Source organism: Phoxinus phoxinus, assembly GCF_949152265.1.
Source record: "Phoxinus phoxinus genome assembly, chromosome: 11".
In the NCBI taxonomy this organism is placed as follows: domain Eukaryota; kingdom Metazoa; phylum Chordata; class Actinopteri; order Cypriniformes; family Leuciscidae; genus Phoxinus; species Phoxinus phoxinus.
Window position 1 is genome coordinate 15422710 of NC_136886.1, and position 27876 is coordinate 15450585.

At 38.3% G+C, this 27876-nt stretch overlaps 1 protein-coding gene across 12 annotated transcripts in view; it reads left to right on the forward strand.

Moving 5' to 3' along the window:
* Positions 1-25426, forward strand: part of dnajc6 (DnaJ (Hsp40) homolog, subfamily C, member 6) — a 44017-nt gene extending 18591 nt beyond the window's left edge. For 3 of the 12 annotated variants that reach the window (XM_079629176.1, XM_079629177.1, XM_079629171.1), the window contains 17 exons: positions 300-450; positions 5764-5813; positions 6703-6851; positions 12015-12137; positions 12515-12648; positions 12876-13070; positions 13503-13611; positions 14442-14521; positions 15259-15452; positions 17292-17684; positions 18640-18795; positions 19659-19754; positions 20456-20596; positions 20684-21016; positions 22311-22459; positions 22716-22892; positions 23151-25426. In XM_079629176.1, the coding sequence (XP_079485302.1) occupies positions 300-450; positions 5764-5813; positions 6703-6851; positions 12015-12137; positions 12515-12648; positions 12876-13070; positions 13503-13611; positions 14442-14521; positions 15259-15452; positions 17292-17684; positions 18640-18795; positions 19659-19754; positions 20456-20596; positions 20684-21016; positions 22311-22459; positions 22716-22892; positions 23151-23252 (2732 nt within the window). In that variant the 3' untranslated portion in view covers positions 23253-25426. Of the gene's footprint in view, positions 1-299; positions 451-5763; positions 5814-6702; positions 6852-12014; positions 12138-12514; positions 12649-12875; positions 13071-13502; positions 13612-14441; positions 14522-15258; positions 15453-16415; positions 16443-17291; positions 17685-18639; positions 18796-19658; positions 19755-20455; positions 20597-20683; positions 21017-22310; positions 22460-22715; positions 22893-23150 lie in introns of all 12 variants that reach the window. The other 9 variants (XM_079629175.1, XM_079629166.1, XM_079629168.1 and 6 more) reach the window with 6 other exon arrangements.
* Positions 25427-27876: the final 2450 nt, after the last annotated feature.

Here is a 27876-nt window from a genome sequence, read left to right on the forward strand (position 1 = left end):
TAAATTATTTAAAAGCGACAATTAAGACTTTCATGTTATTACAACAGATTTTTATTCTTTTGAACTGTATTCATAAAAGAATCTTAAAAAAATGGTTCCACATAAAAAATCTAATTTTCCACAAAAATATTAAGCAGCACAACTGCTTTCAGCATTGACAATACCAAAAATGTCAACTTTTGAATAGTGTATGTATTATCAATATACCAGTATATCACTAGTCATGACATGTGAAATGCCTGTTAGTGGTGTCCCGTCTGCATGTATGTTGTAAGATATGAAATTCTGCTCATTTGAAGGCCCTCCGTCTCCAGATATGGACGGAAACTATGGAGGGGGACTTCTGGATATTGTGAAAGGGGGTGCTGGAAAGTTCTTCAGCAACATCAAGGACAACCTCAAAGACACCATCAAAGACACCTCTACGAAGGTTATGAACCAGGTGGCCACGTAAGTCCTCATGGTTATTTTGTGTAGGTTAGGTTTTGTGTACCCACAAGGAATCATCGGCATTGTCCTCAGAAAACAGCTTGTTAAATATACCAAATAGTGTTGCTCAGTATAAAAACAATAAAAGTCAAAATAAATTAGAGTTTTGTGCATGTTTGCACTTGTGTGTTTATGTGTAAGACTTCAAAGAAAACAGAGTCAAGGTCTTTCAATAGAGTGACCTACTTTTGTGTAACGAATGTTACTATTAATAGATCAAGATTTATCAATCTAATGACTCTGTTTAGGTATGTGTGTGTCTGTATTGGCATAAGAATAGAAATGGGCACTCACACAGTGATGGTGTTGGTTTTTTACAACACAGCACCTGGTCTCTCTGAGAATTGACATAAGTATTTAAGTGTTTTACCTTATATACCTTCATAACCATCATCACTATCATCAATTGCATAACAGACCTGAGACAGAAAGCTGCTTGTTCAGCAGGAAACCCCTGTTTACTCTTTGTCATGGTTATGTGTTTTGTGACCCAGCTGGTGTGCAGTTATCCAGAGGATACTCTGGTGATGCATGGGATAGCTGAGCTTCCAGAACTTCTGAACTATTCATGTGCGTTTATCACTCAGCTGAAAGGAAAGCATTCAACACTAATGGGTAGACATAGCACAAAGTTCTTATGTAATGTAGCATTTTACCCCTGACTGACCCAGAAGCAGATCAGATCTACCAGGTTACTTATGGTGCTCTTAAGTCAGAGAGCATTATTAAACTCAGTGGAAATTAATATTATTAATATTATTGCTATTCATATTTTGCCTAATATATTAAATCATGATTGGGACATGAAAATGTACTCCGTAATAACCTTGCTAATTAAGGAAAGAAAAACAAGTCTCTCTCCGACTCTGTGTGCTTTTCTCTTACAAACACAATTATATTGATAATAATTGAACAAGCTGCTATTTCCACCACTGTGAAAAGGGTGAATGACACCCACACACATATTCAGACCACTGCACAAACACTCACACACAGACACACTGTAAACTACTAGTGTATTTCATTCACCTCTTGCACAGAGGCTTAGAATAGTAGCTTGTTTACATATGATCCAATTAGAAGGATTTCACGCTTCAGCAGATTACACAGGTGATTTGGGTGTTGTGTAATGTGGTCCTCTATGTCTAGAGTTAGATGACTCAAATACATGAATATACACTTCTGTTCAAAAGTTTGGGGTCAGTAAGATTTTTTTTAATGTTTTTGAAAGAATGTGGCTTATGCTCAACAAGGCTGCATTTATTTGATCAAAAACACTGAAAAAAATTCACGGGTTACAAATGTAACCTAGGTTCCCTAAGAAGGGAAACGAAACACTGCGTCTGGTAAGACGCTATGCAAACGCCTCCGCATGAAACACCTCCGGTGTCTGAAGCATGTGTCTAAACAAGACAATTGTATTGACTGGCGACAGCCTTTGACACCACTACCAGTGCGACCGTGAGTATAAAAGGGCGCCTGAGGAACACATCCTTCGTCTGAAGGAGACGTGGCAGGCACCACGAAAGCATGGCAATGAGACTTAGTGTGTCGTTCCCCTTCTCAAGAAACTTAGGTTACATTTGTAACCTGACACATTTTCTTTCGAATGTAACTTGCACTGCGTCTTGCAAGATGCTATGGGGAACAAATACCCACTCCACCATTCTGAGGGGAATGCATGCCCTTTTGACGCTGACTAAGCACTAAAAAAGCTGATTCTTCTGACCTTAGTGTCAGAACCAGATTCCCCAAAGGTACGCACCAGCAAGCTGTCAGTGCCTAAGTTTACATGCACACAGAGTGAATTCATTCCGATTGATGAATCCGAATTTTGTGCTTAAATGAATGCTAAATAAATTGTTAGGGTTGATGCGCGCATGCGCAGTCCTTTCCAGTTTCAGTTTTCAATCCGATCAAGTGTTTACATGTTCTCTCGATTGGATTAGAAAAGGAATAAACCACCCCTTTCAAGCTAATCGAAATTTAATTCAGATCAAGCTCCGTCGAATCGATCAAGCTGTTTGCATGAAGGCTTTTCTGTCCGATTGAGCCGGCAATCCGATTACTAATGGATTATTTGGTTGCATGTAAACGTAGAAAGTAACATTATTCCCTTCGGCCACTGCCCAAGCTACATACCCTGTACGTGGAAAGTCCTTGCAGGGCCAAGCGGTAGTGCTCGGCCCAAGGCTTGGAGTTATTTACTTACTGAAAAATTCCTTTAAGGGAATATGGCCAGGCTTGCAAAGAGACCCTGGCCTGTCACTTCAGGGGGATTTAAAAGCATCAATCCCTAGGGATCACCAGGGAGGCTGATCCCTGCCATTCTAGCCTAGTCAGCCTACAACCAGTATGCCTATGCAGAATCTCTAGATTCAGCACTCTCACAAAAGCCTCCAATGAGAGGGTATTGCAACAGGCAGTAACCACTTCACACCAGATTCCAGAGATGGAAGTCCTAGAAACCAGAGACTCAACATATCGACCCTCCAAGCAAGGGGAGTAACTCTACTCAGCCCGAAAATGGGTTATTCAGGACTTGTAGAGCACTAAAGTAGCTTTGGAGGAGCAGAGTACTCTACATGATGATCCTCTAGAATGAGAGGAGTACTGACCGGCTCACTGACTGTATGCTTATCAAGGAGGCCCACTGATAGTCCTTCAACAGGCTCTAGATAGCAAGGCACTCTGCATACTGACCCTCTAAATGAGGGGAGTACCAAACTTAGCCTACAGGTTTATCTCAAGGAGGCTCACAGAGAGCCTAACAACTTGATACTGTAGATTGTACGGAGTCCTAGGGAGCAAATAACTCTGCATAATGACCCTCTAAGTGGGGGGAGTACTAGCTAATACATTAGACTTGACTTATCAAGGAGGCTTGCCTTACAACGAAGCTCAATCTAAGATTGCCCAAGTCAGCAGGGTCGATCCACAGTCATGGAGGCTTATAAAAAGGAGCTCTAATGAGTGGGGACCTCACCAAGACAATTCTCTAAAATGAGAGGAGGACTAGTTAATTTCAGTGCCTAACCAAGGGGTTGGGAGTTGCGCAAGGATGAGGGCAGATGTTATTCCCCTCAAAGGGAAGGAGGGTAGGAATTATTTACCCTCATCAACTCTCGAGCGCATCTAGAGCATCTTGATTAAATCACTTCCCTCAGATTGTGTTTCTTCTTCATACCTCATGCCTCCTCTGCTCCTCATTGGAGGAGGGGTGCGAGTGGCGACACTAGCCCTCTGGCCCTGTCTTTGGTCATGAGCCCAAGACGAGCCTGGTCCCCCTAGCGGATGGGGGGAGCGGACCCGGGCCGGCACGGTATGAATGTTTTAAAGGCTGCCGTCCACACCTTCACCTCCTCAATGGATTTGCCGAATAGTTCTGAAGGCAAAACCGGTGCATCAAGGAGAAAGCCCTTCTCTATCTCGCCCTTCTCCCCAATGCTATCTAGGTTCACCCACAGATGTCTCTCTGTGGCCACCCTTGCCGCCATCGATCTGCCTATCACGGTAGCAGTCTATTTAGTGGACTGGAGAGTGGGATTTGTGGTGCGGCGCAGCTCACCCACCGCATCAGGGGAAAGACCCCGACTCTGGTTTAGGTCCCTCAGCTGATTGCCTTGGTACACTTGCAGCACAGCCATAGTGTGCACAGCCTGACCTGCTGCCGTGTATGCCCTGTCATTTAAATGAGATGTCATTCCAAGATGGCAGGGTCAGAGCCTTCAGTGTTGATGTTTCCCCATTTGAGAGATAGTTCATGAGCATCTCTTCAATAGGAGGCATCTATATGTATCCGCGCTCACGCATCCCCTTGACATTCGCATAGTTAGAATGCTCTCTTGATCTCCATATGGAGATCGGGAAGAAAGGGATCACTCACGGGAGTCGGGTGGTTATGTCCAGATAGAAATCGCTCGTCTAATGTGCCTTGAGCAACTCCCTCTTTCTTGCATTCCATAACCTCCAACAACTGCTCATAAAGGGCAAGCAGCCTGAGAAGGCTCAGTTATATCTACCTATTCACCTTCATCAGCCATTTCCTGCTCATCCGGCTTGAAGCTAGCAGAGCACTGCCCGCTGGATCAGAGGATGTAAGAGATAATACATCCTTCTTCAGCAGATTGCTCTCGTCAGCCACAGAGGAGGTCCTTTCAAACTCCTCAGCGTACCACCTGAGACCCCCACAATCTCAGTTTCCTTCTCACCTCAGCGACAGCAGGTCATGAGCCATAGGGTACAGGTGTTTGTCCCAGTTCCCTTGAGCAGAGGGTCAAATGAGAGTGGAGCTTTTAGGAAAACGCTCGCAGTGCACGCATATAGCCCCCTTAAGGACTGAGCGTGAGTGCTCTAGCCAAAACAAACAACACAAAGGTCTTGTGTATCATCTGGTGTCAGATAACAAGGACACAGATCAACATTTTTCCTGAATGCTTTGCAACCACCAATATCCAAAGTGATGCAAACACTTACCAACATGCTTCAGAACAAATGGCTCCTGAAGATTAAGAAGAGAATGACGTTTTTCCCAGGCATCCTTTTATCCCTTACTAACAGTCGCAGTAGTGATGTCATGGGCTGTCGTCAATTGTCAATACAATTGTAGCGTTTAGACAAGTGCTTCAGACACAAGTCACGCTGAGGTATTCCCCATTCGTCTTGCCAGACACAGTGCAAGTACCCATTCAAAAGGAAACAGTAATATTGGGAAATATTCTGATTATTTCAGCTAAATAAAACTTTGTAAATTTCCTACCGTAAATATATAAATAAAATATTTTTGTGAGTGGATGCAGCAAAATCGCGAACATAAATAAACAACTTTAAAAGCCGATTTTCTCAACGTTCTATTTTTTTGCACCCTCAGATTCCAGATTTTCAAATAGTTGCATCTCGGCCAAATATTGTACAATCCTAACAAACCATACATCAATGGAAAGCTTATTTCTTTCAGATGATGTATAAATCTCAATAATAAAAAAAAAAATCCTTGCGACTGGTTTTGTGGTCTAGGGTCGCATATATTTTTTAATTTATTCCATGCAAAGCTGAATTTTTTGTATATACTGTAAGTACTAGATGCATTTATCATTACCACAATTATTATTATTTTTTGTTTACCATAATTGTATTGATAAATAAGAACTTTACTATTTTATTAAGGACAGTAGAACATTTTAAATATACCGGTATATATATTTTTCAAAATTGGTATGAATATATGTTATGCTATCGATATTAAGTTTATATGTGCTCTTGTGTACAATTTAGATATACAAAAGGAGAGTTGGACATTGCTTACATCACCACACGTATAATAGGTGAGTAATGAACAATTATGTGATAGTGAATGTTAACCATGTTCGTGAACCATGGTATTTGCATTTACTTCAAGGTATTATTTTTTTTAACAAGGTATTAATTTTTTACTTTTACTTTTTTAACTGTGGACATACGTGTCCTTGGTTTTAACTGTTATTATATAATCAATCAGTCAATCAGTTTAATGTATTTGCTTATTTCTCACTCGTATGACTTATGGCCTATATGGACAGAAGTAATGTCCGGAAGGACTATTTGTTTTTAATGACCCTACAAGTTTGATTATTAAACCATAAAAATATAAGGAAACTCATTTATATTTTTTTAAATATTATAAGAATAAAGCAATACAAAACACTAAACAAGGTTAAAGTATTTAAATGATACAATGGCAGAAAAAATTGTTACAGGTTGTATTCTACTATGCAAAAGAATGCACAGAAAAACAAATAGCTCACACAGAAAAAAAGCATAAATTACAACATAATCATCAGTTATTAATATTTTGTTGGTTCTCTCTTGTTTTTGCATGTGTTCATTTCTTTTCATGATAGCCTGGCCAAAAATTATGTCCACACAATTTGGCATGTTTCATTGCGTTATCGCAAATTAAACAGTTGAGTCCAAGTTCAACTATGAAATGTGCTATTAAAAAACTTCAACACGTGTTGATTATTATTTGAATAACGGGTGAAGATATCAATTTCCTAGGCTGGACAGAGAGTTAGTCCGGTTTAAAAGCATATACAAGTGTAGTTTATCAGATGCTAATATTATCATGTTTGTGTTTCAGCTATATCCACTAAATGCAATGTTTTTATTGGCCACACTAAACTTACTGGAAAGAAGTGTTATAATCCTTTACAAATTGTCATTTTACTCTGTCAGTGATGTCATATCCTGCTGAGACGGTGGAGATGGGCTACAGGAACCACACAGAGGATATCCGTTCCTTTCTGGACTCACGGCATGCTGACCACTACACTGTTTTCAACCTGTCACAGAGGAACTACCGAGGGGCCAAGTTCTCCAACAGAGTTAGTGCAATCAGCTGCATTTCCTGAATTACATACTTTCATTTCACATTCTAGATCACTTTACAAATTAAAGTGCCTGTGGGCTAAGTGGTAAATACTTGTAAAGATTTCAATATTGTCTTTGTTGCAAAAGAAGTCATAACTTCTTATTAAAATTTGTACGAAATGATGTGCTGATCAGTGTTTGGAATAACGGCGTTTAAGATAACGGCGTTAGGTAACGACGTTATTTTTTCAGTAACGGGGTAATCTAACTAATTACTCTTCCCGTCGTTACAACGCCGTTAACGTTACTGGACGTTAAATGCGGTGCGTTATATGCATTGATTGAATAAACTGTGTAATCCGATTCTGAACGCACCCCTGGCTCGCCGCTAGTGAGGAGGTGGGTTAATAACGATGTAAGCGACTATGATTGGCTAAGGCAGAGTCATGTTTCATGGTAGCCAATCAGAGCCAATGTTTTTACACATGCCAGCACACGCGCCAGGCGCCACACACACACACACACACACAACCGCGCGCTAAACAGATTTGACGGAGCAGCAGAGATGGCGAGTCAGGAGCAATCCGATGGAAAGTTGGTGGAGATATAAGCACTACTTCAAATTCATTGTGGTCAAAGGCAAGAACGTGCATGTAATGTGTACATTATGTCCAGGAGCGAAGACTTTGTCGACATCCGTTGTAAGCAACTCTAATTTAATGAAGCATCTCACATTGACACGCGCATCTACAAAGCTAGTGGCAAAAAACACCGATACCTCCACCACAGATGCTAGTTCGTCAGGTTGTTTTCTTGACCAGTTGTCTCAGGTTGAGAGAGTTTGATTTAATTTGCTAGAGTTAAATGCACTTTATATGGTGTAACCGTTTACTTTTCTTACAAAGATAATACTTGAAGTGCAGGATAAACCTCTTGCTGTCTGTCGACGTGCAATAAATATCGAAAGTTATGTACAAACACCCGTCTGTTCTACTCATTTCAACTGACTTGTGAAAACTGCTCACAAAAATCCAAATTCTTTAGATTATAGCAACTTTTTTTTTAACAGTAACGCAAATAGTTACTTTCCCTGGTAACGAGTTACTTTTATAATAGAGTAATTCAGTTACTAACTCAGTTACTTTTTGGAACAAGTAGTGAGTAACTATAACTAATTACTTTTTTACAGTAACGTTCCCAACACTGGTGCTGATAAGGGAAAGTTCAGACATATTTAAATTGCAACATACAAAGACTGAAAATCACTTTACCTTTTTTAAACATTCCATCTGCTATTTTAGTTGTTTTATTATTTTTGTGTATTTTGTGTCTGTATGTATGGTTGTACTGCTGCCTGTCTTGGCCAGGACACTCTTGAAAAATAGATTTTTAACCTCAACGAGTCTCTTCCTGGTTAAATAAAGGTTAATAAAAAAAATAATACTGCAACCACAACTAATAGACATAGCCCGGTCTAGGGTATAAGAATGCCTTAACCATCCCCGGTGAAAACTCAAGGCACTTGAGGTGACACCAACAGGGCCTGGAGGTCTCATACTGTTTTAAAAGACATGATGCCTTGAAGGAACACTTCCTTTTCAGAGTCAGAAACTTTTCCGGAACAGTCTCAATAAGGTCGAAGGGAGCTGTGGATAGACCTTCTAGTACAATGACCAGGTCCCATTATGGTACTCTAGTGTGGCTTGTAGGCCTCAGCCTCAAGGCACCAAGGAAGAAACTTGTCACCAATGGGTTTCTCCCCAGGGATATACCAATCAAAGGGACATGGTAGGCAGCTGTGGCTGCTACGTACACCTTTAGTGTGGAAGGGGATAACCCTGCTGAAAGACAATCCTGCAGGAACTCCAGCACTGTATCAACTGGGCAGTTAACTGGGTTTCACTGTCGAATTCCGCACCATGAAGTGAAAACCCTCCACTTCAATGCATACAGTTTCCTCGTGGAGGGAGCTCTGGACCTGAGGAGACCTGGGATCCTTCAACCCCCATCCTTCTTTGGAACAATGAAGTACTAGCTGTAGAACCCGGATTCTCTTACGGGTGGAGCAACCTGTTCTATGGTCTCCTTGCCCAAGAGAGTTTTAACTTTCTGTTCTATTACCAGAGCCTGCTCTGGGTCTACCGCTGTGAATATAACCCTGTTAAGTTTAGGCGGTAGATACCCAAACTGGATTCTGTTGCCTCTTTCTACAGTCTCCAGGACCCAATGAAACATGTTTGGCTGAAGCTTCCATGCTACCAGATCGTCTACTACTACTGGGATTGAAGTAGCCACATCGGTGCTCTGAAGCGAATCAGCAGGGAACGACCAACCTGACTGCTCTAATATTCTCTTCGGATGATGCGAGCGGGCTGCCCTCAGAAGTCTGATCTGATACTGGCGTCAGGACTTCTTCTTCGAAACCTGTCTTCTGCTTAGGCGGCTTTGGCTCTTACTGCTGCGCCCTGTTTGAGGAGCTTGACGGTTGGGGCTGCTCCCGCCCACTATTGACATAGTGTGCAGATATGTACCGGCCTGACCTGCTGCCATATACGCTTTACCCACCAAAGCTGAAGATGTTTTGAGTGGTTTGGTGGGTAGTGCCAGGACCTTCAGGGATGATGCCGTGCTAGGGGACAGATATCTCATGCGCGTCTGTTCCACCTTGGGCATCGCATACCCGTACTCTTTCACTCCCCTGAAATCAGATTTTATGTGGACCTGAGGGCTGAAGGGACGAATACAGTTTATTCCACAACCTCAACACTTCTATATAAAGGAAGGCCCCTGGCTAGAGGGAATGATTTTGCAGACATAAAATGCTCGTCCAGCTTGCTTCTAGGTCGTGACGTCACCATCCTGTGACGTTCCGTTTCACCATTGGACTGATTCCACACACATGCTTTAGACGCAATCACGCAGAGGTTTCCCAAAGCGTCAATACTATGACACACCAGCAGTTCCCTTGAAAGGGGACGAGCCAAGCCAGTGAAAGAGTTGTAGCTGGAATAACCAAGCAGCTTTTGCAAAGCTTGGACAAACTGGGAAATTTGTCCTGGTTGAGGACCACCACAGCAGGGTTTTCTCCATGGTGGGAATATGTGGTGTTAATAAATATTTACAAATTTATTTGGCTGTTGTGGAGTGATGTCCCATTAGCCAAGTTTAAAAAAAGTGCAGTATTTCTCTAAAACCTTTGCTGTGCACTGCAGCAAAAGGATGATTGACGAATTGGTGATTTGCTGCCGTATTATCTGTCACAGCAGGACATTTGGTGAAGCCGCTGATTGACTGCTGTCAGGATGATTTGAATCATTCCTCACCTAGCGTTAGCAGATGCCTTGCACTTGTACTTTTGTTGTACCTCAGGACAGACTTGCATATTTTGCAAGTGACAGTTGTACTACAGGCTTTATCTTTAGTGAAGCATTTCCACACACTTGAAGTACCACTGCTGCTTTACTGCAATGACTCCAGGATCCTCACCTGTTGTCTTCTGCAAAGCACATGATCAGCGACTAGTCAACCTCAAGCTTAAAGCTTTAAGCGTTATGGTAGAGCATTAAAGTCGACTAGTTGACTAGTAGGGCTGTGTGATATTGAAGAAAAATGCGATATGCGATAACTCCTTAAATAATGCGATATTCGATATGCGATACGATAATGCTTAAAGTGTGTAAAATAAACTAAAATTATCTTTAAAATATATTTTAAATGATATAGGCTAACCTACATGTGTTTCACATTCTTTTTATGACAAGAAAACATGCTTATAACTTCTGAAAGTGAACATCAGCGTTTTACTGTAGCATAAGAAGTGTTATTTAACATCAGTGTAAACCACAGGGTTTCAGGTTAATCCTACATTAGGTTTATTTAATAAAAGATACTGAATCATAAAATATAAAAATAAAACATTGCTTAGTTTTCACTGTATGAATTAAATATATCCTGATACTTATTAAAGCTAAAAAAACGTTGTCTTTTGTTCATGACCCCATTTATTGCAAGCTGTTGCGATATGGATATTGCGATATATACATTTGCGATATTTCGATAAATTCGATATATTGCGCAGCCCTATTGACTAGTCTGGGCAATCCCTGTTATTAAGACATTTCAGAGATTGTAGCTTTAATATAACTTTTGTTTATCCCATTCCATCACAGATTGCTTTATTTGAATGAAAATATTTGTATTAAAGCTCAGAGATTGTAGTTTTAATATAACTTCTGTTTATCCCATTCCATCACAGATTGATTTTATTTGAATGAAAATATTTGTATTAAAGCTCAGAACATGATTTAAAGCAGAATTCAATAGTGGGAAATTTTATTTTGTTTTGTCATTAAAAAGCATGCTCTCTGACCCTGGGAAATGTCAAAAAATGGACATATGAACATCCCTATTAAATCAGTCATGTAAAATGTTTATACAGTAGGTCCCAGATGTCTCATTAAACATTTGGGGAAGCTACATGATGAATCTGTTTGTCACCCATAGCACTGATTGTTGCTAAAAGTAAATCATCATCATAATGGCCACTTTAATAATATAATACTACGAGTTAAGGAATGTAATTCCGGTTTTGTGTCAATAAAGGGGTACTTGAGCTTTATTGATGGGGCTCTGGGGAACATAAAAGATTTGGGAAACACTGGTGTAGTGTGAGTTACTTATTCTACGAGACTCATTTCTGTCTATAAATGATACTAGTGGCTGTTGTGACTCTTATGGCCTTCTTTCATTAAATATTAAACAGTGCTTTTCCTATGTAATTTAATAACTACTAAGATAAACTGCATGACTCAACTAGTTCTAGCTCATGACTTATTTGCTGTTAGAGTTATAATTATATATATCATTTTGGGATCACTTGTTACATTCTTTTGATTAAAAAATGCTCTAAATGACAAAAGTGCAGCAACATTGATGTATTATTTATATTGAAGGTTTGGCTTAAATATAAATAATATATGTGATATATGATGATTCTGACTTTTCCTTCTTACACAAATTCCTTGTTGTAAGAATTGTTGTCTTGTATGTCTTTTTAAAAATATTTTATTTTATCCATGATTATCCACATTTTTATTCATTTGGATATTGTACTATCTTTTTCATCTTTTTCTCTCTAACTTCTTCCTCTCATAATTGTCCTTCTCGTTTATCTGTAGGTTTCTGAATGCAATTGGTCTTCCAGGCAGGCCCCTAGTCTTCACAACTTATTTGCCGTGTGTAAGAATATGTACAACTGGCTCAAGCAAAACCCCAAGAATGTGTGTGTGATTACCTGTTCGGTAAGGAGGTCTTTTAATGTCCATACCTGTTGCCTGTTGTGGTTACTAAGCATTAACCGCCATGACTGTTAAACCAGATTCATTGTTTACATTTGAGTCGTGAACATTTCACACTTTTTCAAAAAGGCCCAGAGTTTCTTAAGCCTAATTATAACATAACAATCGTGCAAAAATAAGAATTTCTGAGAGCTTGCTGAGAAAACAAAGTTCTCGGCAGTTTTGTTACACATCATTCATCATTATCAGCTATCTTTAATGAAAAGTAGGACAGTATGTGAAATTAGCCTTGGGCTATTAAGTACAATAGAAAAGGAGGAACTTAACAAGAAATATTTGTATTATCCAAGGCTGTCCTAATGCATGTTTGCTCTTTTTAGGATGGCAGAGCTTCTTCGGGCGTGCTGGTCTGTGCCATGTTCTGTTTCTGCCACCTTTTTGCCAACCCGGTGCCAGCCATGCATCTTCTCAGCGCCAAGAGGCCTGGATCAGGCCTGTGGCCCTCCCATAGGAGGTACGACCAATCAGATCGCAGCTCTCTGAATAGTATAAATACTCAACAATAATTTTAGAGTAGATGATGAACTAATAAAATTGCTTTTTATGGCATATTTTACCTTTGTCTTGAAATGTAAATTTTTCTGCATGTTAGTTGTATACAGAGAGAATGAAATGTTTCACCAAAACATATGTCCTAGATTAAACAATGTATGACAGATTTACATGTGTGTATTTATTCAGGTACATAGGTTATGTATGCAGTTTAGTCTCAGAGAAGCCCACCGTACCCCACTCCAAACCGTTAGTCATTAAAGCCGTCACAATGAGTCCTGTTCCTTGCTTCAACAAACAGCGCAGTGGCTGTCGGCCATTTTGTGATGTACTTATTGGTGAGACCAAGATCTTTTCTACAGCTCAGGAGTATGAGAGAATGAGGTAAGCATGTCCATACAGATTCTCTGCTAATGGCTCATTTAACATAGCTGAGATTATTGTAATGAATAGTAATATATTGTCCTATCAAATATCGTTTCAGATATGGTATGTTAAGAGAACAGGGTTGATCAAAATCCACATATGTTGTTTATATGATGAACAATGTTTATGAAAAATTAAATGTATTGTTAAAAAATACACTAACAACAGTTAGATGAATGTATGTAATCCAATTTTAATTCTACTTACTGAAAATCAATTTTGAATGACTATGTCTGTATCCTGTTTGCTACCTCAAATTTTAAAATGGAATTTTCTTTATTTTATTTGAAAGGGCATTTCTGAATTGCGTACAGGATCATTTATGTAGCACTTAAAAAAATAATGATATTGTGTAATGCTGAAGTATATCTTCATGTATGCTGCTCTCAGGGAACACAGGATTCAAGAGGGCAAAGTGGCCTTTCCTGTGGGAGTGAGTGCCCAAGGAGACGTGGTGATTTCAGTTTTTCACATGCGTTCCCATGCACTTCAGGCCAAGGTATGAGACCAATAACTAACTGTTACCCCTTTTAAATCTAAAGCTGCAGCAGAGAAACAAAAACTATAGAATGAGTACAGTATATAGGCCTACATGTAACACGGTTGCTACACAGTTTGAAAAAGTATGGAATTTGATTTGAACTATTTCCAAGTCTGGATAAGTATGGAAAAAAAGAAAACAGAGTATGGAAAAATAATAGTGTTTACAGACTATTGCCCCTATTCAGTTTTCTAAAATATAAAATTAAGAATTTGTACAAATGTATCATATAAGCAGAGTGTCTTTGTGTCAAAGGTTTAGTGAATGTTTAGTGATTTTTGAACACGACTAAATGAATTCAAGGCGCACATTTTCTTTACACATTTTCATTGTCTTTGCCATAAGCAAATCTCTTTTGAACTTCAATAAACAAATGTGCACGTGCCACTCAAACCAGCAACAGTTAAAGGATGAAAACAATAATCTAAATCAGACTGCACTTTGCCGCTTAGTGATCGTGCAACATCAAACCACATTTACAGTATCAAACTGATCTGTCAGAGGTGAATATGTGTAGGTTATAAAACGGTTTAGGTTACTTCTGATCACGTAAGAAAGAGAAAAAAAGAAAAGAAAATATTTGATGTACTGTATGAACCTTTTATGTTAAATATGGTCTGAAAATTCTACAGAGGTTTGGACATTTTTGTCTGGAAATGTATGGAATTTTGAAATGGAAAATGTGTAGGAACCCTGATGAAAGCTTTCTGTTCATGCTAGTTATCAGTGACTGAAAGGTTGGAACATCTTAAGCATTTGTCAGTGTTTTAATTTTGGGGTGTTTGCAGGTAACAAACACCCAGATATTCCAGATTCAGTTCCATACTGGTTTCATCGCCCCCGGCACAACAGTCTTAAAGTTTATGAAGTAAGTGTTTCTTTACTCTTCTTTCATAAGCATCACACTGTAACGCTGGACATTCTGAAGCACTTAATCTAGATTTAAGCAGAATCTAGATTTTAAGTGTATTCAAATTCCTGCTCCACATAATGACTGATAAAATGACCAGCAACTCTTTGCCTGTCACGATTACAGCATGTTAAGACAAAAGCTCTGATTTACATGGAGGAGATTGCTTTTTGCTTGTAGCACCTGGTTAGGACACTTGATTAGGGTGTAAAAGTATTTCATTTAGCGTTCTTTAAATTCTTCTTAGTATTAAACATACAATTCTATGACATTATTAATTTATAGACTACATGGCATATTTGTGCTTTTAAAAACTGATTTGCCACACCGAAGGACGATTTAAGTACACTGAAAAAAAAAGAAGCTAAAACGTGATTAAAAGGATTAAAATCATGAAATCCAATCAACAACCGATATATAAAATCAAGTTCTCACCCTCAATTCTTTTATTTTTCAATAATCCGTTACACCTAGATGTACGTCACAATATGGAAGAAAAGATCTGTCACTTCTTTAAATATAAACTAACTTTAAATATATGGGGTGACCAGTGACAGCACCCCAGCAAATATGCTTTCCCTTATACATTCATAGAAAATTCCCTTATAAATTAAAAATAAATAAAAATAAAATACAGAACGTGCTGTTTAACTATTTGCAGCTCTGCAGTGAAGTCTCTGTATGTGTTTGTCCAGGACAGAGCTGGATGCCTGTGACTCTCCAGAGAAATACCCACAGCTGTTTCATGTGCTGTTAGACATTGAGGTTGAAAGCACAGAGAATCAGAAAGATCTCACTCCACCGTGGGAGCAGTTCCCCACCAAAGACCTGAGCCCCAACGTGCTTTTCTCCTGTCATCAGGAACACCAGGATGCACTTGCTGTTGCAGGTAACACACACAAATTATATATATTACTAGAATCTATAATACTACACAACACAAAAAGCTAAACAAATGGTTCTATTTTTTAATGAGGCCTTAAAAGTAGGTCTGGGTGATATTTTATTCACAATAAATCAATAATGAATTTGTTGACGATATAAATTTAAAGCACCATTGTGAATATCATAATGGTTTTAATGAAATTCCTCTGGCCATTATTTGGCCATGTACCTTGTGACTCAAAATTATGACGTTAAAAAGTGTAGTGTCTGATGATTGAAAAAATCTTAAAATCATAAAAATACATAAAAAGTTTATAAAAATGTAGGTATATTTTGAAAATCATATATAGACTGAAGTTTCTTATGCTGTCCAAGGCTGCATTTATTTGATAAAAAATGCAGTGATAATAGTAATAATGTGAAAAAGGTTTACAATTTAAAATAACTGATTTCTGTTTTATTATACATCTTAAAATGCTAATTATTATTGTGATGGCAAGTTGAATTTTCAGCAGCCATTACTCCAGTCTTCAATGTCACATGATCCTTCAGAGATCATTTTAATAATCTTATTTGGTGCTCAAGAAACATTTCTTATTATTAACTGTTGAAAACAGTGTTGTGGAAACACTGCTACATGTTTTTCAGGATTCTTTCATGAGTAGAAAGTACAAAAGAACAGCATTTTGTTCAGCATTTGCATTTACTTATTTTAATTTTTTTTAGCTATATCGCACACAGCCCTAATTTTCTTTATCTTGAAGTAAAGTTGCTACTTTCTCATATGATAGAGAGAGACACGGTGTCCCTGTGGAGTTTAATCACCATTAAGAGTTCATTAGTTTGTCCCTCAGTGAGCCTTTTAAACAAGTCAACTCATCAGTCACTCGCTGGCATTCTGTAGAGTGTCTATGCACCATTAAACTAAACACCATCTGTTTAATGTACTTTATTTTCTGCTGAAAAGATGAAATGGAGGGCTTGGACTTGGAAGGTAAGATGTAGTGTGGGAGGCTTGAGTCAACAGTAAATAGTTAACTATAGATAGATTTGTAGTTGACTATTGAATTTAGACAATTTGATGGGTAGTTGAAAACTAGGTGATTTTAGTGGCTTTGAGAGGTACAATGAAATGTTATGCTTCTCACATAAAACTTAGAAAATAAGGGCAGGGACACACCAAACCGACGCCAAAGAATTAGCCGACTGTGTTGTCGCCTCGCTCCGATGCAAAAAAGCTGCACTTGAACACACTGTCAGCTAGTAAGCTATGTGCTTTCTGCGCCTGCGTGTAAGTGAGCCAACTGTCTATTTCTGCAGATATATTAGTCTATATTCATCATTCAAAAAGGGTAACCGACGATGCAGATACACAAACTGTAAACTAGCAGGATTGATATTCAAACTGCTTTATCACTTTTTATTCCACTCCGCTCATGTTAATATTAAAATATTCACCCAGGAACACTCGGGTAAGATGCCGTAAAATTAGATCAGCCTTCTATCTGTACCGTTTTGACTTCTTTGCCTGCTGTTTTTCTGTTATTCTCGTGCACTGACTCATTCAGCAAGCTGAACGGCCAATCAGAGTTCATTCTCTCACTGACGGCCCGTCGCTGATTCTTCATGCCGAATCAGCCCTGAAAAACCTAACTAAAGTCCAACTAATCCAACTGTGTGGAACACACCAAAAAATAACTAAGTCGGCCGACGCTCAAAAACGGCCCGACTTTGCCTGACGGCTGATCGTCGGCTTGGTGTGTCCTGGGCTTAACGCACAAATCATATGGGCAAAATTGATTTTGTTCTTTGCATCTAACCATTTCTCCGGTCTGTCCCTTAGATCCTGCCCAGGGCCACGGGAGTTGCGGAGGCAGAGTGGGTCCGAATGAGGAGAGTGAACCCTCAGATGATGAGATGCTCTCCCTTTCTAGCCAGCAGAGCAACACAAGCAATGAGAAATCAAAAGCGCATAAGAAGCCAGAGCCCCAGCCAGCAGCGGCCCCTTCTCAAACAGCTGAGGAAGATCTGCTGGGGCTGGACGGTGACGCAGCTAAGCTTCCTCCATCCTCCCCACAACCTCCGACCACCAGCACCACCACAGACCTGCTGGGGGACCTGTTTGGAGCTCCGCCCACACCACAGCCGGCCAGCGGCCCCACTTCTGCTCAGTCCACCCCACGGAGATCTGCACCCGCCTCCTCCTCACCCTGTCCGTCACCTCGATCTGGAGGCAGTAAGTATGTTTTACGGCTTTTTAAAAAAGACTGTTGAACTGATTTAGCTGAGATGTCAGGAGTCAGTGAAGTGACGCAGCATCTTGGTTGATAGTGGGAAATTTGAATGACTGAATTATTCATTTGAATGGCATTCATTTATTTAAAATTGCTGTAACATGGTACATTGCTTTTATTAAATGGCAGTAATGTAATAAAAACACCCAAATTAAATGAAAAGCTATTTTATTAATATTAATATTTGTTAATATTATTACACAATACTACTACTACTAATAATAATAAATTATTAACTTAATAGCAGTTTTCTCACCGAATGTATTTATACCACTGTTCAAAAGTTTGGGGTCAATAAGTTTTTTTTTTTTTTTTACCTTGTTTTTTATTAAGTAAGGATGCATTAAATTGATCAAAAGTGTCAGTAAAGACATTTATAATGGTTCAAAACAATTTAATTTAAAATAAATGCTGTTCTTTTCAATTCTCAAAGAGAGCTGGAGTAATGGCTGCTGAAAATTCAGGTTTGCCTTCACAGGAATAAGTTACATTATAATTGTAATTAATATATATGAATTACAATTAATATATTGAAACAAAAACTGTTATTTTAAATTGTAATAATGTTTCACAATATTACTGTTTTTATTGTATTTTTGATCAAATAAATCAACATCTTACTGACCCCAAACTTTTGAATGGTAGTGTGTATGTTGTTTTTATGTATTTATTAACATTTGCAATAATTTCCTAACTAAAAGTTGTTTACGGTTACAAAGCACCATGACCATTTTTTTTTCAATGATATAAAGTACCATTTTACCAATGTGTGGTGTGCATATTTTGCCTATTTTCAAACAGCTTTGAACTTGTTTTATCCAGTCAGATGTGAGAGACAGAACTATCGGTCTGTATAAATGTCCATTTCAGTAAAAGATCCTTTCTTTAATTCTTCAGCTTTCGACCCGTTCGGATCTGGGCCCGCACCCGCACCCGCTTCTAAGCCGCAGGACTTCATGGGGGCGTTCCTGGGTCCAGGTAATATGGGGCAGCCAGACCCCTTCCTGCATGCTGCACGATCTCCGTCTCCTACAATGCAGAACATGGGCATGGGTAAGGCATGCGCCTTTGCCTCTCAGTACTGCCAGTGTGTGGGCAACGTCACCATAACAACCAGCCAAGCTCTTTTGTGTTAAGTCCTCCAAAATATGATCAGCAGAATAGCCTTGCAAATGTATCTCTATAAAACAACTTGCTAGTAAATGTCTTATTTAAAGTGCTGATGGTTGATGTTTTGGAGAGAGTGGAATTATTATTGGCCCTTGAGCTTGATTATTTGTTTTAAGTACAATGTGTGTGGTCGATAGCAGCATGTGCTTCATGAAGGACAACTGAAACCCTGTATTATGTTTCTGGGAATATGCAAAGCAGATTAACACCAATACGGAATACAGCAAAAAAATGTAACCCCCGTTCCCTGAATTTACGTCAAAGTGACTGACTGATGGAGAACTGGAAAAAGGAGCACTGTATGATGCCAAATACTGTTGATTGCTACATTCTGTTTTCAGAGCTTTGCATTTACTGAAAATGAGAGAAATATGGTACATTATAATATGTTGAAAATGTTTATTTAATCAAGCATTCATGGAAGATCATATCCCAGAATCCCATCCCATAACTTGTTTTAACTAATCAAAGCTATTAACTTGCTTGAAAACACATAGAAAGGGAAATGTTTAATTTGACTATTCTTAGTTACAGTAACATAATTAATTAACTAATTTCTAATCTAAAACATTTGAATGGTATTATTTTGTGTTATGTATTATTTTACCTTAATTTTGTTTTTGTTTAAGATTTGTTGTAACTTTTTAATCTAACTCTAGGTTGTAATTTTCCTTTAATTAGTCAAAAATAGTAGGATGCAATTCACAATTGTATTAGCCATCAAGTTAAATATGATCCCTTCACAGGTCGCAGTTCACCTGTGCCACCCACTACTCCCTCTGTCAACATCCAACAGCCGAACTCTACGGGAGCATGGGAATGGAGCAAACCAGCACCTGAAGGTAAGTTTTGTTAGAAGTAGAACACAAGATGTGCCGTAGGGACACCTGGTGGCCTCTTCTGAAATGACACCTAAAAAACAAAATGACTCACTACTGACTGACCTGCCATCTGGACTGGTGTGATGAGCTCATATAGCTCATAAATGTTAATCTCTTGTGAAACATAATATGACTGACCTTTGTTTTTTTGTTTTTTTAAATCAATAGAGCTGGATACAGCTTGCCCGATCTGGTCAGTAGTTCAGATTTGTATATATACTGTATATTCATGTTTGGATCAGTGAAAATAGTGACGGTGCAAGTACAAATCTGAACTACTGTAATTTTACATGCATTTTTACAAATATTTATTTTCAAAATATAACAAAAAATAGTTACAAATACATTTAATTTAAAATCAAATGTTTTGTTTTGATATAAAAAAAATTGGAAATCATACAGTTATTATTATTATTACACAGAATAATAGTTATACAGGAAACTTTACATCCATAAATACAGAGACATTTTTTCACAAATAATTCTTGCAAGTTTGACAAAAAAACTAATTTATGTTTGCCAGTTTACTTACCTAGCTTTATCTAGTTTAAAATGTTGACAGAAGCCAAACTTACATCTAAATGTTACAGGAAACCAGATAATTTTAATAATCCCTATTCAGTGACGAACACTAAATTATAAATCCTGATCTGTCATATCAGGTAAAGGTTTTGGAATGGGAAGTAAGTCCGCCAGCACTAGTCCAACCAGCTCAGTTCATGGTACTCCCACCCACCAGGCCAAACCCAACACTCTGGACCCTTTTGCAGATCTAGGTAACCTAGGAGCCAGTCTGGGAGGAGGTAAATGGAATAAAGTTCTTTTTAATGAGCCCTATGTTAATAAATTCATCATGGATTCAATTTCAAAATCTGTGTGTTCATTCCAAGGTGGTTCGGGATTCTCCAGCAAACCCACCACACCTACTGGTACTGGGGGAGCATTTCCGCCCATGGGCTCCCCTCAGCGTCCTGCTCCATCTCCTCAGCACACTACCTCTGGAGGCTGGCATCCCAGCACAGGCTTCCCCTCATGGCAGCCTGGAGGTGGAGCTCAGTGGCAGCCGCCGGCCCAGGGTGCACCACACCAGACCCCACCTAAAGTACCAGGACCCTCTATGCCTCACACTTCACCACAGAACAGACCCAACTACAACGTCAGCTTCTCCAGCATGGGTGGAGCATCGCCAGGAGCCACTGGACCAAAAGCACAGCCTAACATGGGTGAGTAACTGGACACAAACTGCCTAGTGATTCATCATAGAATCTGTTCCAGTTTTAAGTAGTTGGGCTTCATGCGGATGTTCCTTGTAAAATTCTAATATTTTAAGCATGCATCATTATTATTGTCACGATTATTTTTAGTTTCAACCTCATGGACTTTAGTTTGTATCCTTTAGTCATATGTCTCATTTGTTCTCAGTTTCCTGCCACTTGTTTGTCTCCTAGGTTACTCATTGCATTCTACTTTGTTTATATGGTTGCTATCAGTTCCCTGTATCACCTGTGTTAATCCAATCATCTTTGTTTTCACTTAGTGTGTGTGTGTGTATATATATGCCTGTGGTTTAGTTCTCATTTGTCGGTTCTCGTTAAGGCTTATGTTCAGTTTGGTGTAGTTCTCTTTTGGTTAATAAAGTCTGTTCACTTTTATCTTCATCTTCGCGTCATATGCACCACACTCGACTAAAGAGACAATTATAAGCCAATAATTAGATTTATGTTATAGCCAATAACCGATAAATGGCTGATATTAAAGTTTTGTACTATTTTTTTAAAAAGTAAAACACTAAAAACTATAACCAGTTGTTTTAAATACTACAAATGAACTTGGGCATCACAACATACATACATAATGTACAATATAAAAAATCTGTAGTTTTTGCGATTGGCTAAATGTTTAGTTTAACAGTGAAATTTTTTTTTTTGCTAAATTAAAAACGTTATGTGAGTTTTAGATGGTGGCAAAGGTAATCTAAATATAAAATATAGAGGAAATAAGCTTGTACAAATAAATATCTAATGATGCAGATGAATTAAATAATCTCTAATATTGGTGAATGTCCGATATGGTAGAGATATTGTAGCCTGGCTCCGCCCTCCTACGTACTTCCGCTCAATTTTCATTTTCTTTCAGTACTACGTCTGGGTTTGAGGTATATTCATGGGTTTTCCCCGGTCAATTTTTTACCGGTCCGATCAGCGAACAGAGGGAGTAGCTGAGAACGATGACGTTGAGGTTGTGCGCTAGTTTGTGTACACATACGTCACGACCAAACGTTAGCGATGGGTTATGGCAGATCTAATAGTTTTAAACTTCAACAGAGTACCCGCCTTCAAGGAAGTTAACGCTTGTCAATGGAGAGCGGCCAGACTCTCTGTACATATGAAATGTACGAGAGTCTGGTAGGATCAGGCTACAGATATTGTGCATCTCTAAATAGTTACTTTACTACAACAACAAAGAATAATATAAATGGCAAGTCTTTCCTTAATAATTATTTCCTGTTTCTTCCAGGAACCAGACCAAAGGTTTCTGCTGCTAACTTTGATGACCTACTCTCAGGCCAGGGCTTTGCTGGCTCAAAGGATAAGAAAGGGCCAAAAACAATAGCAGAAATGAGAAAAGAGGAGATGGCAAAAGAAATGGACCCAGAGAGACTCAAGGTAAAAAATAAAACACACACACACACAGACACACAAATAAATAAATGCAAGCTGATATTTAAATATATTTTATGACAGGCTGGAATACTTTACTCTGATTCATCAGTCATTGTCAAATATGTTTGCCGTTTAGTTTGTGATAGTGATCAGCTGACTGTACATTGTCCCTTACATATTCCTCTTTTTAAAGACTTTGTTGTAGTTCAAATCTGAATCCGATTATTATGTTTTAATATAATGGTGCTATTTGTGTCAGATTCTGGAGTGGATTGAGGGGAAGGAGAGGAACATCAGAGCGTTACTGTCCACCATGCATACGGTGCTTTGGGAGGGGGAGAACCGCTGGAAACCTGTAGGCATGGCTGACCTTGTCACACCAGAGCAGGTGAAGAAGGTCTACCGCAAAGCTGTGCTGGTAGTACACCCTGACAAGGTAAGAGACGTATTTATTAATTAAAAGAAAGTATGAAATCTTAAAAGCACAGCTGCAAAATATAGTAGCATTCAAAAGTTTGGGGTCTATACATAAAAATAAATAAAAAAAAGATTTTAGAAAGTCTATTTAGCTGGTAAAATACATTAATAAATGGATCTCAGGGGGAAAAAAGTATGATACGACGCCCTTTAAAATATCTAGTTAAGGCATTTCAAAGACAAAATGTGTATGTTTCCTCTCTCTTCCCATCTGCAGGCTACTGGACAACCCTACGAACAATATGCCAAGATGATTTTTATGGAACTAAATGATGCCTGGTCAGAATTTGACAGCCAAGGACAGAAAGCACTGTACTAAGACTTACTGTATATGATCAAAACCAGTCAGCAGTTCCTGCCCAGATTAGACGCCCTGCAACCCAAAAGTCCTTGAAAGTCTCCTTTGTTATCTCTCCCACCTCCAGGACCCTGCTTCATAGAGACGTCAGAGCTTATCTACAGTATAGTTGTGTGTATCTCTCTATCGTTCATGCACTAGGCCAACATAACTGCTGTGTGAGAAGACTGCTGTTGAAAAAGTAGCATTCAGCATTGTTAAAAAAAAAAACCCTCTTATTTGTGTCTTTCCCTGGACTTGCCTACATAACAAAGTTCATACTTTGTCATTACACAGCTGTGAAATATGAACATTATCAGTCAACCAGGTCATCATAGAATTTTGGGTAAAATTTATTCAGGAGTCTTCGGGTGAGTTTATGATTTATTAAAGAGGTTTAGTGCTGAGGAATCAAATGAAAAAATATGTCAGAATTCTGCAAGACAAGCCACACACTGAATCTACAGGTTTTGCGGCTTGCAAAACTTTGTTACTCAACACAAAGTTTTTTTCAAATTCGTCATATAGAGTTATTTAGTAAAGTTTTGCATGCTACAGCAGTACGCAGGACCTTTTCTATTTCTTCCATTGCATTGACTGTGTCCTACTGTACACACCTGCTCGCGACTGCATATATGTGCGAGGGGTGTTTATTTATTTGTTGGCTGTGCAAGACAACTATGACATGTGTGAAAATAAAAGTGGGTCTCTGTAAAGTGAGCTAAGACTCAGTGGTTTCCCGGACAGTCAGGGGCTAGATGATTAGAAAGATACGCTCAAACGAAAGAAAACACAGACAAAAACCTGCAAAAAATGTAAAAATCTTGTGTGATATAACACGTAACTTCTTTCAGAAGCTAAGAGTTGCTGTGCTGGGGGGCAAAAGCACAATAAATATGAGAGACTTTACATGAAATGGGAGGTTTTCTCAAACTTGATCTGTGAAATGCAGTAGATTTAACTAGAAGTTTATTCTTATGTTGTTTTCTACTGAATATTGATCTGTCTGTATATGTTGCACTATAATAACATACTGTTTACAACATAAGTCCAAGGAAATTCTTTATTCATATAGTTATTCCATAGAAAAAAAATAAACTAGTCGTTTTGCAAGGACCTCCAAGTACATGGCTTGTTTCGAGATATATCTGTGCATTGAACGTTAAGGTTGTCTTTAACACAATTTATGTTAACCTGATATCTTTAACTGGTTAATAGTGCCCTAAAGAACAAGTCATACTTAGTACTTTTTGTTGAAGTACTAAATGTACTAAAATCCGCTTCAAGTTTCGAATGCATTCATGCTTGATAATGAAACAAAGCCTTTTGACTGAGAAATGTGATTGATGGAAAGTGTTCAAATCCCATTGTTTTATTACCATAGGTGTCTTTTAAACCAACTGAACATATCACTTGGACCGTTACTATTTTGACATATGAAATCATAAATGCCATTAAGCAACATAAGTGGATACATCTTTAAAATCCAGCTCTTTTAGCATATCTCGGTATCCTCATAATGTACTGCATGTTTGACTGTAAGTGGCACGTGGTCCAGAAGAAGTTTCTAGAGTGTACAGCCACCAATCTGCCCTTTCTCTTCTCAGTATATTTGCACTTGAATGGCATTAGGTAAATCCAGAACACACTTACGTAACTTGCAGTACTCGCTGTACATCTCGTTCATGCTTTGCCTTCCTCTTTTCGCTATCATGCAGTGATATACTGAAGCTTTATCTGTTATCGAAGCAGTCTTCTCTTACATTTTGCCATCAGTTACCTTCCTCTTGAACAAATCTGGCACTAAAGACTTGAATGCACACAATGGACAAAGACAACAGATTAGCAGGAATTGAATAAAGATGGAACTGAACTTTCCCACCACCCTCTTGTGGACTGAGCCGTTTATCTTCAATCTTAGGATATAATGTTCGGAAGCTAACCTCTGTATACAGTAGTGAATGTGTGGTGTTCAATAATGCTGTTTCTCTGTAAGGAAGTGGTATGGTTTGGATACAGCTCTGTGTTTGTTTGCTGTATCAGTATTATTGTGACATGAATTTGTTTTCTGTGTCTTTTTTTCTGTTTTTATTTTCTCCATATGGAGCTGTACATATGATAATGTGCATTGCACAAATAAATGGGAGACAAAATGAGGTTAGTGTGATTTTTTTTTAAAAGTGACGTGAAAGGTAAAAGCTTATTGAAATTACAGGAGAATTAAAGTGATAGTTCAGCTAATATGACAATTCTGTCATCATTTACTCACCCTCATGTCACTCAAAAACTGTTTGTCAAAAAGGCGTTTTTACGATGAAAATAGCTTTTTTATGGAGCTATGCTCCAATGTTGTTTGGTTACCAAGTTTCTTCAAAATATATTTTTGTGTGTTGTGAAGAAAGACACGTATACAGGTTTGGAAGAACATGAGAGTGAGAATTTTCATTTTTGGGGGAACTATACCTTTAAGATTGCATAAGCATCATCGTTCTAATGGGATCCTAGTTGGAAAGAGTTTAACTTCAATTTATGCTTTTCATGCAAATACAATGACCGACTTTCAAAAGTCATGTACAAATAAAAAGTGGTATGTCATCACTCTTAAAAGCCAGTGAGGAATGAATCATATTACTAAACGGCTAAAAGTTTATAGTGCAAAACATTAGCAGTAAAGAATTAAATGAAAGGACTGACTAATCCTGCTGAGTCATCAGATCCCCTTTCTTTGGCTGATTCATTCGGGTTGTCCCGCCCACATCTTTGGCATGTGAGGGTTTAATTACCAAAATTTGTTGGGATGAAGGTAAGGATGAAACAAATAAAGGAAAATGGTGAAGTTTGATGCTAAAGATTGCTGAGGGATCTGCTCTAAAGCAAAAGACACTGACTTTTACAAAGAAAGGGAGTTGAGATGAGATGTAATATTTGCTTGACACTATTGACTTTTTTCTTTAACGCAGATTGCTCTGTGCCCTATTAACCCATGGCAGCCTGACCTTTGACCCCTGGAAATCCCCTCAGCTTTGATTAGATATAGTGCCCACAAGATGGCAGCAAAACTATGATCATCTTATTTACACTACGTACAAGACAAATTTCTCAGAATAGTTTAACTATGCAACAGCTTCATTCATAAATTAAACTAAATAAGATGCATTAAAAAAATAATAATAATGTTCAGCCAATAAAATGTAATTTAGTTATGTGCTATCATATGACATCCCCTTTAGCTGGTAAATCTTACATTTTCCATGTGCTTCACATTTTTGGTAAAACATTTGTGATGGAAGCATTAGCACATGTTCAGTAACATGGCACCATGGTGAGTTTATTTTAGACTAGAAAATACATAGAATAATAGTAGCTACATCCAAATGTGCTATTTAGAGTTTTTCATTTTTGATGCATCTTTTTTTCTTTCTTTCTTTTTTTTTTTTTACTCTAAGACCGAAAAATCTATGCATCATGCATAAAACAATGTTTGGCATACACATTTCCTGTAATTTGGAACTTGCAAGATAATTTTTTTTATTTACATATATAATATTTTAAACTATGACATTGTTTTACAACTTTCCAGACAGTGAACATGGATTTGAATAGGCTATGTAGAGTTTTAGCCAATTTGCTAAAAATGAGTTTATGAGTTATAATGATGGCGTCCTACAAATTTTAGAAAATTATTTGAATCTCAATTATACATAAATATAAAATAACAATCTTTTTACAAATGTGATTTCACAATTAGTCGCATAAACTGAGCAATTACTGTTGTAGGGCATTCAGTTTGTGACAAAAAAGCACTTTATGCACTCCAGGGTGTTATGGATATAACAGTGTAGCATTTTTTACAGATATTTAGACCTAGATCATAACGGTGAATGGCCCGGGTCATTAAGTTAAAAAGTGGACTCATTCCTCCACTGAGTGTCCATAACTAAAAAGCTCTTGTTTGAGCACTGGTCCTTAAAACAAGGCAACTCTGAGTCATCCTCATGTAAGTGACTGTTCTTTATCTTCACTCTACCATGTTAATCTTTATAGAACCATGCACCTGCACTGTAACTCGCCTGCGCTATCAAAATGACGTGTACTTGACATGCATGGATTTTCATATAAAGATATGGAGACGTGCATAGACAGGAATATGTTTATGTAGTTGTCTGCGTCCTCCTTCACATCCTTTTGTTCAAACATCTCAGTTGGCATTGCAGGTCCATTTACGTCAGTGGGCTGCGAGGATGAAGTTTTAACAAGGCCAGAGACGAGTCAGGCCAGGAAACTTTATGAGTGACAATAAAATAAAATGTGCTTAACACAAAATGGAAAAATTATTTTCTGGTCCAAGAGAAATGTGAATACAGTACAAAAGCTGTCAGGATGGCAAAGAGGGACCTTCGTTTTGACAGTAGCTTAAAAATATTGTGAAAGTTTTGCCATCTTGTGCAGATTAACCCTCTGGGTCTCTTTCTCCCACTCCTGCTGCTGCTCTCCAGGAATAAGTGAAGGTAATGCCCTAATTCTGAGCCAAGCCCCAGGGTTCAATTATAGCCGTCACATTAAAGGAGTAGATCACTTTAAAATGAAAATTAGCCCATGATGATTT